Below are 16,190 nucleotides of genomic sequence, written 5' to 3'. Positions count from 1 at the left end.
TTGTCAAACATTTCCAAATTGGTAGTGGATTGGCAATAACGCCATAACAGTAAAGGAACGATAAGTGTGCCTCTATGGAGATTTCATTTCTGAACCTTATTCCTCCTTCCATTTTTGCAGGAGAAAGGTCAAGACTGCCCACCACATCAGAGTTTCCTGTTTTCAATCCTGTTTCAAAGCAAATAGAGGCTGAGCTGTGGGAGATGCAGGGGATTGCTGCCTGCTACTGTTTGTCAATGTGTAAAAGTAAAGAGAAAACCCAGCCTGTGTTTAAGAAAAGAAGTTTGGTGCTGATAGTGTCAGCTGTAGCTTGTAGCTGCAGAGCTGCTGTGTGCAGGGCTTTGCTGCTTTTGCTCTTTTGGTAGAAACGTGGGTAATGTGTTACTGCAATTGTAGTAAGTGCTTCTAAAGTATGCACATATGAGGTGTTGGCCTCTAGCTTGTGTGGGTAGGTATGCCATGGGCGCATGTTCCTTGGCGCTGCTGTTGCCACAGCACAGTTCATTGCTAGGGTGTAACCAGAGACACGGATAAAGACATCCACCTTGAGGAATGGACACTCAGCTAGTGACCTGGACATCAGTAGCAACACTCTGCTGCTATAAGACACATTCTTTCTTCACCTCACTCATGACCAGAAACACAAAACACAACCAGATGTAGACTTACTGAGAGAACAGTGCTGTTGCTAAGTGTGCTATAAACCACAGGTTTAATCTTAACTACTGTCAAAACAGCAATGTTGCAATGCAATCTTACATCAGTTGTAGTGGTTTTCAGTCCTTCTCTTTGGCCCTTGTGTAGGTGAGCTTCCTGATTTACAGGATTTTGTTGGTTTGTTGCAATTGTGGCTCTAAAGATGTGTACTTTCTTGTGTTGAATTGCTCAAAAACACCATCCCCGTCCTTCTGAACAAATTTAAGTCTAAGACAAACTTAAATCGAGATGGAATTACTTGGGAATTTCAAATGGCAATTTTAAATCTAGTCTTGTATTGTTTTACAAATGGAGTTTTATCTGTCTGTGTTACTTGTAGCAATGCCACATGCAATGACTAGCATGTCATTTTGAGTGTGACCAATTTGATAGAAGGCTGCTGTTCTTTGGGTATATGCTGTGTTAAATAAGCAGATAATATAATGTTGTAAACAGTGTCAGTAAATTGTCCAAAAGGCTCAGTTGAATCCTTATATCACAAATGATGACATTGTGATGTGGTCAGCAATATGTGATGTTCAACGGCCTAATGTGTGTGATTTTTTTTTTTTTTTTTTTTTTTTTTTTGCTTTTGCTTTTTGGTACATTTTAAGTAATCAATCCAAAAAGAATATGCATTGTATTTAAATGTAGCAATAGTCCTATGCTCCAAAATGGTAGTGGTTGGTGGTGGTTTTGTGTCTTTAGCTGATTATTATTGTAGTTTACATTCTTTTTCTGTCTCTTTCTTTTGGCACTTTATTTCCCTCAGCCTCTCAAATATATGACATTTTTAAGTGGACAGACCACTCACCAGAAACTCTGTATCCTCATATTCTTATTTTGTGGAGTGACTAGACGCATACACCCATCCACTCCAACATGGAGAAGTAATTATGTTTTGTCATAGAGGAAATTGTGAAATTACTAGAATTATCCAGCAAAGTTCTGTTGAAATGCACACACAGCAACTGCGTTTTTTTTTGTTTTTTTTTTTTTTTAAGACTGTCTTTAAAAAAAACTAAATGTCAATGTGTCTGTGTTACTGTGAAGTATGGTATTAGTTAAAACTGCAGAGGTACTGATTTGTACTAGGTATTTTTATATGAAATGATCACTGAACTGAACACATTGACCCATTTCATTAAGCCTTATAACAGTGGTTCAGCCATGCTGGACTAGTTAAAATAAGAAAAGTGTTGCAGATGTATCTTATGTTTAAATTAACTTATACCTTCATTTTGCTGTAAAATTTTATTAACTTGAATTTTGGAGAGTTCACTTTGTCATTACACATACTTTTGCTGTGTTTTTGACTGATCCATATTTGTGATGATATAACTTTGTGTATATCCTGGAAACATCTTTTGTCACTTTGAAATACACCTGAGGTTTGTTAGGTATTAAAGTTGACATATGCTGTTTTGTACAGCTTAAGATAATATGATTTACTCATGCAATTTATTCACAGTACTGGTTATCTGAACTGCTGGTGCACCAGAAACCTGCCTCCCATTCCAGAGTCTTGCCTCTACTCTGTGTTATCTCACACTTCCTCCTGTTTGCCTTTATCAATGCAGCAGAGGACAGTCTGGGCCCAGGCCTTGCCAATGTTGGTCTTACAGATAGATCAGAGTGTGAGATCTCTGCGTCAGTACTGTCCAAGGTTGTTGACCTTCTGTCCTCTCTTCTGAGCTCTGAATGATGCTCTGATCAGCTATGCAAACCTGCACTCTGCCAGCTGTGGCACTGTCTGAGCTAAATGTCAGGAACTGCATATCTGCAGTATTTATTGTAACTGAGGATTGGAAGGCCTGTCTCTGGGAATTAAATGTATGAAAATATCCGTTTTCTGACAATAATGTGTTCATACTTATTTTAGATGTTGCAATGTAAACTCCTTACTAGGCGAGAGTAGACACTGACAAAATCATCTGAACTTGTGGTCCACTAATTACCTTTTCTGAAACTTTCAATTGCATCTTGGGGTCTTCATCAGAGGCTGGTTTTTGTTCAGATGTCATTTCGGTGTTGTCATATTGGTGGAGAGCTGAAGGGTAATTATTAACTCGGTTAAACGCACACAGTATTCTTGACAGAATGGTGTACTGATTGGTTGCCTGCAGTTCCATTCTGCAGTGTCATTTGTTTTGCTGTGTAAGGTTGTTTTTTCAGTTGAACATATATTGATATCTCCTTCCTCTCTTTCTCCTCTTCTCCCTTTCTTGTCTTCTTGTGCTCTATAGGTTCTGTTGCTTCAGTTTCACAGCAGGCGACCCCCACCCCTCCGCCAAAATCCGGCTATTAGATGTGACCACGAGGTTGATCAGGAGAAGCCACCATGTCTTAAACACAGACGGGCCCTCTGGAGCCCTTTCCCCCAACCCTGGCCCTCCCTACCCCTCCCCGATCCACCACCTTACCCCCTCTCCCAGCCCTGTCTCTCTTACAGACCTACCTGCACATGTGAGGGACAGTCTGCCTAACCCTGGCTCCCCGCTGGCACACCCCTCCCCTCCCTCAGGAGAGATGAGCCTGCAGAAGCACCAGCAGCTGGGTGGTGGTAGCGGGGGAGTGATGGGCTCTGACCGGGACCTGCAGTCCACTGCTTCCTCTATTTCCCTGCCCTCTGTGAAGAAGGCCCCGAAGAAAAGACGCCTCTCCCTGGCCTCTCTTTTCAGACGGCGAGGACGGGAGCCCAAATCAGGGCGCCAAAGATCCCGAGAGCTCCAGCACCCTGGACCTGGAGGGCTTGGAGGGGTGGATGGCATTGCCAGCATTGAGAGCATACACTCTGAGATGTGTAACGACAAGAACTCTGCCTTCTTCTCTGTGTCTGGGACCGGAGCTGCCTCTGTTGCTGCTGCCTCCACCTCATATGCCTCAGGGCCTTCTTCCTCTACCACCTCCTCCTCATCCTCCAAGGTGTGTGGTGGGATGGGGGCAGAGCTACTGGAGTGCCCGCTGTGCCTTCTGCGCCACTCCAGGGATAACTTCCCTGACATCATGACCTGTCACCACCGCTCCTGCATTGATTGCCTGCGTCAGTACTTGCGTATTGAAATCTCCGAATCACGTGTCAACATCAGCTGCCCTGAGTGCTCAGAGCGCTTCAACCCGCATGACATCCGGATGATCTTGGGTGACCGGGCACTCATGGAGAAATATGAGGAGTTCATGCTGAGGAGGTGGCTGGTGGCTGACCCTGACTGCCGCTGGTGCCCTGCGCCGGACTGTGGGTAAGCAGTGACTTTAAATACACAGCGCATAAACACAGTCCCACTTATTCTTTCATAGAAGCCCCAGAACTACTTTAGAATAATTTATGTCCTGCAGAACATTACTTATGTTTTTAGGGTGTCTCAGCTTTTCCTATAGTGAAGTACTGAAGATGGATGAATCTTTAAGATAAAAATCTTTCAGTACAACTTCAGAAGAAGGACATAGTAAATAAGGGAAGGTATAGCGTTAGAAAGAACAAGGGAGACCTTCAAAGAAAGTAATATACGGTATGTTTCCTGGCAAAAATAAGGCATGTGGCCAATGAAAAGCATTACATTTATGGCCTTAATTCTTTCTCCTCATCCTAGTCATCTACAGGGCATGAAATAAGAGTGGCCTTCTTCCACCCAGTCCGCCATTCTGTCACTGCGTTATCTTTCTAGAGGACCTGCAGGGTCAGTTGGTGAATCTGATGGACAGATCAAATCAACAAATCATTTATGTGACTTATTCTGACATTTGGTCACAACTCACAAAATGAATAGGCCAAATAATGTACATTCATTAATTCTTTATAGTGTTATCTGTGAGGTTGACTGTGGTATTAGAGAATGGTGAGTTGCATATAAAATATCTTGTTTTTGCTATGTCAAACGTTCAAAACATTTAAACACTTTGGACATGTCATAAGCCATGGAGATTTAGGGACAGCCCAGAACTAGGGATGAGGATGCGTGTAGCTGGCACACATCCCTGTATGAAAAGGTTTACTTGGGAGTTTATGGTGATGTGTTCGATTTGCGCAGCAGGCTTATTATTATAATTGATTGTTCCACTATTTTTACTTAGTTTTGGAAAATGACAATATAGCCAGGATATTTTCACATATACATATATTATTGTTATTAAATTGATGGCTTGCCATTTGCCACAGTAGGCTCTTTTCCCCAAAGCTTAGAGTTCTTTAAGTTTCTAAAGCCCCAACTCATCGACAAGAAGTCCAGATGCCATGACTGAGCCTTTAGATAACTTCACCTGGATGACCGAGACACATACAGTGGGTACGGAAAGTATTCAGACCCCTTTAAATTTTAAAATCATTCCCAAGAAGACTCATGGTTGTACTAGCTCAAAAGGGTGCTTCAGCTCAATACTGAGCACAGGGTCTGAATACTTATGACCATGTGATATTTCAGTTTTTCTTTTTTAATAAATTTGCAAAAATTTCTACATTTCTGTTTTTTTCTGTCAAGATGGGGTGCTGAGTGTACATTAATGAGAAATAAAATGAACTTTTTTGATTTTGGCAAATGGCTGCAATGACACAAAGAGTGAAAAATTTAAAGGGGTGTGAATACTTTCCATACCCACTGTATAACAACATATTCCTGTCTGAATTTTCTCAAAAGCCCAAACAACTGCTATATTAATCTGACATCACTGATTAGAATATCGTATTGCCGTTGGTTAAATAGTTGATATTGTCTGTCACCACCGTTATCTTGTCCTTGTTTTTTCATGAACACAACTAAAGCAAAGAGAGATAGAGCAATACAGTTTAGACCTCGAAAGGAGTTCAAATGCAAATGCGTTTAAATCAGAAGAGTGGTGGGGGTTTCCTGTGGCCCTGCTGTACTCAGAAATGAACATATTTCAGTACTTAATCCTTCTGTTCCAGACTGCCTAGTAAGAGGATTTGTCATTTTGTATAAATTAGCAACAGAAATAGGTCATTTATGTTACAGTTGCAGTTATTGGTGTGATAAATTTAGTGCATTTTGAAGTGCAAAACTTTCCAGATGAACTGGTTATATTGAAAGCGCTGTGATCTTTCAGGGGATTTTGTTAGTGTTATGTAATGTGTTGTGTTGTGGTTGATTTTTACAACAAGGCCCACTTCAGTTGTTCTGGTCCACTTCATAATAAAAACCCACACCACAGTACCAAAGCCACATTCTTCTTATTCCCTAAGATCTTTGGAGTCTACAGTCCCTAGTCTGTGTAGTGTTTAGTGCTAGTGGTGTACCGAGAATGATTTTTTAAAAGACTAATATGTCTCTGCGATTCCTCATTGTTTGTGACATTCTAGACACAGTCCTCTGTAGACTAAAATGATCCACAGTAAAGGAAATCTCCCACAGCTCTGTGGTTGAAACCTAATTATTGACAGTCTTGCTCTATAGTCACCCCCCCCCCCACACACACACACAAACACACAATGAAGGCTTTCCCCTAAGAAGTTGACCAGCCAGTTTCAACATCTCAGCTTTTCTTATTTTTGAACACTCTCTTTCATCACACACTGCTTTTGTCTGCCCTGTCACCTGAAAGCCTCACACATTGCAATGTCCAGTTGTCACGTTGTTCCTACAGAAATACACGAGCAAGTGCTGTCCCTTGACACAGACTCTAGCACATTACAAAACAAATTATTCAGTAAGTTAAAATGCTTTTGATAAAGCTCTGTGTGTGTTTGTTCTATTCTTCTTTTGCTAGGTATGCAGTGATAGCATTCGGGTGTGCCAGCTGTCCTAAGATCACATGTGGCAGAGAGGGCTGTGGTACAGAGTTCTGTTACCACTGTAAGCAGCTGTGGCATCCCAACCAAACTTGTGATGCAGCAAGGCAGCAGAGAGCCCAGAGCCTGCGCCTGAGGACCGTCCGCTCGTCCTCCCTCAGCTACAGCCAAGAGAGTGGAGCTGCAGGTTGGCTGACTGAACACACCCTGAAGCACAGATAGTTGCATTGTGGCTCATTCACTTTTTCTCTCTGTTCTTTTTTGTATTCTTTGAATTTCTGGCAAATCAATCACACATCCTTTAACTTTGCAGGTTATATCTAGTTCCTTGCCAAAAGGATTGTAGGAAATAAGCTGACAGCTGAGGTCAATGACAGATTGGTTGTAGTTAATGTTCTTTTAACATCCCAATTAAATTTGAGTCATGTTATCTGACTGACGAGACTCCGTTCCCTGATTGCAGTGGCATTACACTGTATCTAGTCAGTGAAACGGCATTATTAATAGTTAAGTGACATTTTCGTATTTCAGCTGATGACATCAAGCCATGTCCCAGATGTGCTGCTTACATCATCAAAATGAACGACGGCAGCTGTAACCACATGACCTGCGCTGTCTGTGGCTGTGAGTTCTGTTGGCTCTGCATGAAGGAAATCTCAGACCTGCACTACCTGAGGTCAGTATGTCAACACACCACATACACACAGTTTAACATGAGGGCATTCAAGTACCCATGTCCAACATTACACTATAATCCAATTATAAAGCTGTTTAAATGTTCTCACCACTGCCTTATTAATGTGATGCTTTGTAACATTTGCTTGTAACTTTTATTTGTGGCAGTTCAAAACTCATGGGTAGGTGGCTGTACATTACACTTTGCTGCCTGGGTGCAGCAGTGTCGGTGGTTGAAACCCTATCCAGTTAGTTTAGTCACAGGCAGATGTTAAAAAATGGGGACCTGTTACACTATGCACACAAATGGCTGAAGTATAAAATGTTGGAATATACTTTCCTGACACCATGTTTTCCATAATTTTACCCCTCTACTTCTCTTTCAGTCCATCGGGCTGTACTTTCTGGGGTAAGAAGCCGTGGAGCAGGAAGAAGAAGATTCTGTGGCAACTGGGAACACTTGTGGGTGCCCCTGTTGGCATCGCACTCATCGCCGGTATAGCTATCCCTGCCATGATTATTGGCATTCCTGTATATGTTGGAAGAAAGGTGAGGTCAAGAGAGACAGAGTATGTTGTGTACAAGAATTTGTAACATACTGAAGTTTTGACGTATTGCTTAGCCAGAACACTTAATGTTGTTAGACTTAAGTGTTACTGAACTGTATGGATTATTATAAAAATAGGGTTGCATTTTGGTGTTGAAATTGTTCCCTTGCATCACAGCTTTCCTCTGAAGCAATATCTTTTCACTGTAAACATGCATGGTGTTACATAACTGTGTAAATATCGTGCGTGGCCAAAAACCAGCACTGCATATCAATCAGTAACTAACTAGATACTTTTGAAAAAACAGTGTATTGTACTTTCATGCATTTATTCAACTCTGAGACTATTTCAGGCCAACTGAGGTAATGTCTCAGTATCCTGTGTATCTGTCTATATATGCTTATGTTGCTATGCTCATCAGATTAGGTTTGTTTTACGAGAGTTTGACTTTACATTCACACCCTCCAGAATTCCCATCTTAAGCCTGCCAAAAACAAACCAGGGCCAACACAATTTTTCCTTGGTAAATACTGCACTGCATTCAGTGGTGAGCACATGACACATGAAACATTTGAACATGAGTCATTTACATGCTTTGGATGTCTCTTTTGAGTCACGGTGTTGAATCTCCATCCTGGTGACTCATTACCCAAAGTACATTTCTCTTATGTGTGCCTTTTGAGGTTTGTAACAGCAAGAAGTTCCATTAGCCAAATCAACTTACTTAAATCTTACCAGCAACAATTTGTAATGCTAAATGGCACCAGTAACAAAACCAAATGTTGTAAGTCATATTGGGATTTTTCAGAATTTTTGTACAATGGCATAATTATTCAGACCCCTTTTTGCACATTTAGTGGCTAAAACTACCATTTTTGCCAATCACTCTTCACCTAATAACCTATTATGAAAAAGTGAAAACATGTTTACAAATGTATTAAAAATCCAAAACTGAAATCTCTTTAATTATAAAAAATATCCAGATCAGTTGCTGTGCCACTTCAAACTGTGGTTAGATTCATCCTGTTTTCTTATATTTTCCTTAAGATGTGTCTGGAACTTGATTGGACGTGGTTTAAAAAAAGCTCACCCCTTTGGATATGAAATCCCACAGTTCACGCAAAACAAGCCATGAAGTTTAGTGAAATCTCTGTAGACCTCAGTTAAATGTGCTGAGGAATAGATTGGGCACAGAAACACAGTGGGCTCAGTATCTATGCAATAGAAGTTTGGAGCTTCTTCTAGAGTCAGCTATCCAGCCAAACTATGTGACCTTACAACAGATCTCTAACTGTCCTTGAGTAGCCCAGCTAAAGTCCAGATTTAACCTGAACAGAACATCTGTTGAGAGACCTGGAGATGATGGTTTGAATACTTTCCATTCAATCTTTTGGAGCTTGACATCTGCCAAGAAGAATGGGATAAACTGCCCAAACCCAGGGCTGTAGAACTTGGATTGAATTTCCCAATAGGCTAATCAAACTTTACTAAATTCATTTGTAAATAATTTTTTTATATATAAAAAATGTTTTCACCTTTTCATTATGGGTTATTGAGTGTAGATTCATTGACAGAAATTGAATTGTTTATCATAAGGTGTGTGAAGGTATCTTTTTTTTTATGAAGCCACTGTATGTCAGTTGATATGAAATTTTGCTCATAGCATCTTTGAATAGTATAATAGTTGATATGAATGTATTTTAACAAAATTGTTACCATGCATACTTTGCTGAGAGCCCTGCTACATCACTTTCAGTTTTGATAATGTAGCAGCTGTCTTATTATGGGCACACATGGCCTTGCTTGCAGTCCACTTTGGCTTGGTGACTGCCATGTCACAAGGTGTGTAGGATGTTAAAGGGACTTGCACTCAGCACTCTCTTGGTTTCTAGACTATGACCTGTCTGTATGAAAGTGTACACATAGGTGTGTAAGTAAAGGGTAAGGGGAAGAAACTGTAGGTTGGCTGGCAGTGTTGGTTGTTTGGGGCTTTCCTCAGGTTGCCATTAGCAGGCAGTTCAAACACAGTTCCATGAGCAGCCCCCTCAAACACCATTTTTCAAAGACTTGTTCTTTTCTGCTTGGCCTTATAAAGAAACAAATCTGGACTTAGTCTGCTTAAAAGTTCTTGGCAAAACATGAGTAAGCAAGGAGGTGTGGTCTCAGTCCAGCCGTAGGTTGGCACCAAATACTTCATATGCCTGTTACAGGAAAAATACCCTTTTCCAGTGATCTGAGCCTACTGCTCAACTGAACAATGTGTAGGTGGAAGTACCACTAAGAGTCTAGCATTCTTCTAATGTGGTATCTTTAAAGCAACTTGTTTGAGTACCAGTTTGACTTGTATGTCCCCTATCTGACTGTGTCTGTCATTGCTGCCCTTTTCTCTCTCAGATCCATAACCGCTATGAAGGCAAAGATATTTCCAAACACAAGAGGAACCTTGTGATTGCTGGTGGGGTGACCCTTTCAGTCATTGTGTCACCAGTTGTGGCTGCGGTCACTGTCGGTCAGTCTGTTCTCCAACCTCTTCTATTCCTGTTCCATATAGCATCTCTGCCCTAACTCCGTGCATGCCACAACATCTTAATTAACATGTTCTTGTTTGGCGTTCCTGATTTCAGTTTAATTTACAATTTCTTTTGGAGTTAATATTATGCAAAAAAGTAGTTTTTAAATTCCAATGGATTCCTTCAATTGTTACAGCTAGATTTTCAGGCTGTGGTCTAACTTGTCCTTTTTTTTTCTCTGTGTTTTTGGCTCTCTCACGCCTCAGGCATTGGTGTTCCCATCATGCTTGCGTATGTCTATGGCGTGGTGCCCATCTCTCTGTGCCGTAGTGGAGGCTGTGGCGTCTCAACTGGGAATGGCAAAGGAGTTCGCATAGAGTTTGACGATGAGAATGACATGAATGTTGGCAGTGGGACAGCTGCAACGGGTGAGCTGCAGCAGCCCCATCCACCACTACCCACATTCAAAGCCCATCTTTTGTGTTGATGTGTTAGGTCAGCAGAGTTTGTATTTTGCTGACTGATACATTGTTAAGCCAGTGTGCTGCTGGTTTCACGTACGTTAACTGTTCTGATGTCCTTTTAGACATTTATTTCACAGTTAAGCCTGATTAAGACCCAAAGCCAACAGCTGCTTGGGGAAAAATAACAGATTTCACTTTCATCAAAACTATCTCATTTTCTGGACACAGCATCACTCAATGTTCCTGCAAAACATTTCCTTATGTTTTACTTTTATATTGTTGAGTGTTTTTTCATGCTTGTTTCTTCTCTGTAGATGCTACATCTGTTGCAGACAACAGGAACAACCCCAGTATAGGTGAAGGCAGTGTTGGGGGGCTAACAGGCAGCCTGAGTGCCAGTGGCAGCCACATGGACCGTGTGGGAGCCATCAGGGACAACCTGAGTGAGACAGCCTCTACCATGGCCTTAGCTGGAGCCAGCATTACTGGCAGCCTGTCTGGCAGTGCCATGGTCAATTATCTAAACAGGTAATGTAATAGAAACACAGACTATGGGGTTTAAATCTTAATGCAGCCTTGGGCTTTGTGGTGCTTCCTTGCATTGTCTGAATCTCACCCCTCACACGTTGTCAGGTTGGAGGTGCAGGCTGATGTGCAGAAGGAGCGCTGCAGTCTTAGTGGGGAATCTGGCACTGTGAGCCTGGGCACAATCAGCGATAATGCTAGCACCAAAGCAATGGCTGGATCCATTCTGAACTCCTACATACCCCTCGATAGGTAAGCATTATTTACTTCCTTGGGTGAAACAGGGTGGAGTCTGCTGATGGCTGACATTGTAATGACACACCTGTGTTCACATCATGAGAAGGAATATTGCCGCTCACAACAGCACCAATGGTTTAGAAAGATTCATGGCTGTTGAAATACTGTGTTCCAAACACCAAAACTGATATACTGAAATATTACTTAAGTTCTCAGATCCTGGAAGTGGCTTCTACTTAAATACAGGAGTGAGTTTAAGTCCCTCATTGGTCTGGGCCCAAAATATATCACTGCACGTACCGTTCAGCTAATGGTGCCCAGAGTTCAAACTAAGCCTAGTGAAATGGCTCTTAGCCCTTATGTTGTTGTTATCTACAGATACAACACTTAGCATGTGATGTTTCTTTTTATTGATCAGTCTGAGCCATAATCGCTATGGAAGCGTTTAGTGTGAAGTGTTGAAAACACAGCTCAAAATGATTCACATTGCTTTGTATCAACTTGAATGGCACTGGCAGCAGGTGCAGGCTTGTTGTAGAACAGACTTCAGAGACCGACTGTTCAGGTGTTTTCAGACAGTGAGTGGTTGCCACGTGGCAACCACATGAACTACAGTAAAGGGAGTCCATTTTACTGGAAGACACACCTGCTTAGCAGCAGAGAACTGTACTGGAGCAGCAAGTTCAAACACTAAGCAAAGTCTCTGATATTAGTTAACAAAACTGTAATCTAGTGTCATATTTCTAACAATTTTCTACAATCTGGAATCCAGTGATGGTATTAACCTAGGTGCATACAGGATAGCCAATCTGTCAGTTAATGCTGCATGACTGGAGGGAGCCAGGTACTGTGGCCCTGCTGCTGCAAATTCAAAATTGAGAATATTGGTGTTGCCGGGTCACACCTGTTTCCTATCTGACACCACGCTGTGTGTGTACATGTGCAAACATATTCAAGTTCTCATTCTGTATAAATAGCATTTTTAAAGGCCTAAATTGTTTGTCTCATATTGCCCTCTTCCCCCATGTTCCAGAGATGGGAACAGCATGGAGGTCCAGGTTGACATTGAATCCAAACCTGTTAAACTGCGTCACCACAGTGGCAGCAGCAGTGTAGATGACAGCAGCCATCTTGGCCGCGGTGGCTGGATCTGCCCCTCTAATGGCTGCACCTCCTCGGAAGGGAAAGGAACCTCCACCAGGTGGGTCAAAGAGGCATCTTGCTGCTCTGCTTCCAGCTCTGGGAGCAAAAAAAGCAAAGGCAAGCTGCGCAAGAAAGGCTGCGGAGGCACCAAGATCAACGAAACACGAGAGGACATGGATGCACAGCTACTAGAGCAGCACAGCACCAACTCCTCAGAGTTCGACTCTCCCTCCCTGAGTGGCAGCCTGCCCTCGGTGGCGGACTCCCACTCCAGCCACTTCTCTGAGTTCAGCTGCTCCGATCTTGAAAGCATGAAGACGTCCTGTAGCCACGGCTCTGGTGGAGGCGACTACCATACACGCTTCGCCACTGTCAGCCCCTTACCTGAAGTGGAGAATGACCGCCTGGAGACCTGCCCCGCTTCTTCATCGTCGTCCTCCTCCCAGGGACAGGGCACGGTGATTAATCCCCAGTCCCCAGCTTCCACCACCTCCTCCCTGGGCCACGGCGCAGAGCTCTCCCCTCTCTGTTTCATCACGGAGGAGAACGTCAACTTGGTGTGTCCCGCTGAGTTGGGCTCTCACAGCAACAATGGAGAGCTGCTGAAAGAAGCCAACAACAACTACCACCAACCACAACAGCCAACCCAACCCCAGCAGCAGCAGCTCAAGAACTCCTGTATCCAGACTGACATCTAAAATCGCAATACCTTAAGTGCTGCACACATGCTAGTTTTATTTCACATCCTTTCCTCTGTTAAACTAACAATCATCGCTTACAGTTTGTCCTGCATTTTCTGTTACTCCCTTGCAAAGGGGGGTGTATTATTCTGGAATTTATGTCCTTCATGAAAAGCAACCTTAGAGCAAAACAGAACTGTGTGGCCAACAAGGATTGCTGGAAGTATTAAAAGGTTTCCAAAGTGTAGCCATGTGAGAAACGGTGGGAATGCTGGTGTTTTCTCCCTGTGCAACCAGCAGAGAGCTGACACATTTTTGGACAGTTCACTCACTCGGCAGTTGTAACAGAAGACAGACTTTGGTTGCTGTCGTATTGATCTGTGTAGGTTAAAATAAAACCACTGTGCCAGTTTTGTAAGTATTTGATTTTGGCTGTACAATGTGGATGCAAGCCCATGCAAGATTCTTAATGTTGCAGCTTTCCAGATGTTAACTCAACCAGGGACCAGGCAATATGATTCACTAGTGTTTTCTTTTCTTTTTTTTTAAAATTGTTTTCTGAAACTGTATTAGTCACAGAGGAACCTTGGTGTTCTTGTCTGTATTTATTATTAGACTTTCTTTTTTTCCTGGATTTTTGTTAGAGAGAAAAACTCTAATGTATAATTCTAAAGCCTGGGCTCAACATACCACATCATTTTAACACTAAAATCAACTTGTTACACAAACAAGCTTCTTTGTAGATGTTTACAGACATAGCTGTAGTCTCACTGTTGGCTGTGGCGCTTGCAGCTTGGTAACCACTGACTTTAGACCTGTAGTCTAAAACTGTGTGTGCTTTTAGTGCTAAGATGACTTAGGGAGCCCAGGCTTGGTTTAATTTTGTGGAAAGCTTATGATGATATATTAGGGCATGGGTGAGGGTTGTTGACATTTGACAAAAGGTCTCTGGAAGGCCACAGTTAAGAAAACGCTGAAAGTCATTATAAAATATTAACCAATTGGTTGGTCAATTCTGTGAAATTGTATAAAGAAAAGGTTTTTGTCCTGTCCAGAGGCAATTTATTCAGGCTGAGTAAGATAGAGCTCTGATATCTTTCTTTCTTTAACTCATGGTGCCTTCAAGAAGCTGTTTGTGTTGTTTCTGTCTCTACCCAGTGTCTTTAAGACTCCAAACAGCAACTCATTATAGGTTACAGAATGTCTGTGAAGGAAGGATGCTCATTGACATGCAGAAACATACTGTGGTAGACATGGTAAATGAAGACTTTTTGATTGCCTACCAAAGACAGCACTCAGGCTCTTGTTAAATCTTATACCTTTGACTTGTCACCTGTAGACACAGTATGATGCATCCTTTTCACACCCTGGGGGTGAATGAAGACCCAGGATCATACACACATGCAGACTGCTGTTTTGTACATGCTTCACAACTGCTACGCAAAATAACTTGAGGCCGCACAACAGCCCAAGGCACCTGCACTGTTACTTGTATTTCTTACTACACTGACGTTCTGCCATACACAAGGTTAATAAGGATGAATAGATTTATGGGTTCCTTCACTCCTGAATCGTCATGTGATTTCGTTTGCGCTCCTCTTGGTGCTGCTGAGCAGACTTGAAGTCAAATTCTGTTTTCATCACTTTTTTTTTTTTCTTTCAGTATTTGCTTAAACCTGACTTTACTGCTCAGTGGTCAGCTTTATTGAGGCCACTGAGTTGGCTCAGGTGGACCTCAACTATGTGTAGGTTTAAAGCATCTTGGATGGTATTTTGATCCAGGTCTGTTACTGAATGAACACTCAATTTGGTTCAGTGGATAAGGCAGACATGCTGCAATCTTCCCCACATTAAAGCTAAATATTTTGTTCTTCCATCTTGGTTCTGTTTTTCATTGCTCAGCAAAACCCCAGTTTATTGACCTTAATTTTTCAACACTTGTGCCAAAACCTCATTTATTCGTGCAAAATGGCACAAAGTATTTTTATATTTGTTCTGTAAACTGTATGGAAAATACATATCAGATAAAAATATATATATATATATATGTATACAGTGCATTCAGAAAGTATTCACTTTTTTCAATTTTGTCATGTTGCACCCTGATACTACAATTGTTTATATTCATTTATTTTCTCAATCTATACAGGGACTGAGAGACTGGTCAGGGTTGAGGGAAAGCTTAATAGAGCAAAGAGAGATATCTTCAATGAAAACCTGTTTCCCAGCACTCAGGACCTCAGACTGGGCTGAATGTTCAGTTCCAACATGACAACAACCCTAAGCACACAGCCAAGACAACACAGGAGTGGCTTAGGGACCACTCTATGAATGTCCTAGAGTGGCCCAGCCAGAGCCCTGACTTGAACCCTGTAGAACATCTCTGGAGAGACCTGAGAAGGGCTGTCCACCAACAGTCCCCATCCAACCTGACCAAGCTTGAGAGGATTTGCAAAGAATGGCAGAAAATTCCCCAATCCAGGTGTGCAAAGCTTGTTGTGTCATACCCCAAAAGATTTGAGGGTGTAATTGCTGCCAAAGGTGCTTCAACTAAATACTGAGTAACAGATTTGAATACTTAGTAGATGTGATATTTCAGTTTTTTTTAATAGATTAAACATTCCTAAAATTATGTTTTCACTTTGTCATTATGTGGAATTTAAAAAATTGTATCAGCTGCAACAAAACAAAATTGAAAAAAGGGGTGTTTTAATACTTTATGAATGTGTGTGTGTATATAATGTTCTCAGGTTAATACAGGTACTTCAAATATATACCACCTTTAATAGTGTACTCCTATAATTCTTTTAAGCATAAAGAAAAGCTTTATTTTTTCCAACCTATTGAGTAGCACTTTGAGAGTATTGTATACATTTTTGAATGTGTACTGACATATGGTAAAACCACAGTGAAATTATCACCTGCCAACTTGTCAGCCTGGATTGAAGTTAGTGCCTTTATGAACAACTGAT

At 41.8% G+C, this 16,190-nt stretch overlaps 1 protein-coding gene across 1 annotated transcript; it reads left to right on the top strand.

Moving 5' to 3' along the window:
• The first annotated feature begins 2,689 nt into the window (after positions 1–2,689).
• On the top strand, positions 2,690–15,094 carry LOC113122288 (E3 ubiquitin-protein ligase RNF19A). The gene is made up of 10 exons (XM_026293505.1): positions 2,690–2,753; positions 2,943–3,935; positions 6,415–6,623; positions 6,968–7,112; positions 7,498–7,660; positions 10,054–10,168; positions 10,436–10,597; positions 10,948–11,161; positions 11,267–11,410; positions 12,429–15,094. Exons 2-10 carry the CDS (start codon positions 3,226–3,228, stop codon positions 13,234–13,236), a joined length of 2,670 nt encoding a protein of 889 aa, XP_026149290.1. The 5' UTR covers positions 2,690–2,753; positions 2,943–3,225; the 3' UTR covers positions 13,237–15,094.
• Positions 15,095–16,190: the final 1,096 nt, after the last annotated feature.

The sequence above is a fragment of the Mastacembelus armatus genome, chromosome 16 (genome assembly GCF_900324485.2).
Source record: "Mastacembelus armatus chromosome 16, fMasArm1.2, whole genome shotgun sequence".
In the NCBI taxonomy this organism is placed as follows: domain Eukaryota; kingdom Metazoa; phylum Chordata; class Actinopteri; order Synbranchiformes; family Mastacembelidae; genus Mastacembelus; species Mastacembelus armatus.
This window is presented reverse-complemented; position numbering and strand designations above follow the sequence as displayed.

Bases quoted from the DNA above. Each gene is read 5' to 3' on its own strand.
- LOC113122288 (XM_026293505.1), top strand. From the start codon at position 3,226: ATGAGCCTGCAGAAGCACCAGCAGCTGGGTGGTGGTAGCGGGGGAGTG. The intron at 6,624-6,967 runs GTTGGCTGACTG...TTCGTATTTCAG, and splicing joins CCAAGAGAGTGGAGCTGCAG to CTGATGACATCAAGCCATGT. The intron at 7,661-10,053 runs GTGAGGTCAAGA...TTTCTCTCTCAG, and splicing joins CTGTATATGTTGGAAGAAAG to ATCCATAACCGCTATGAAGG.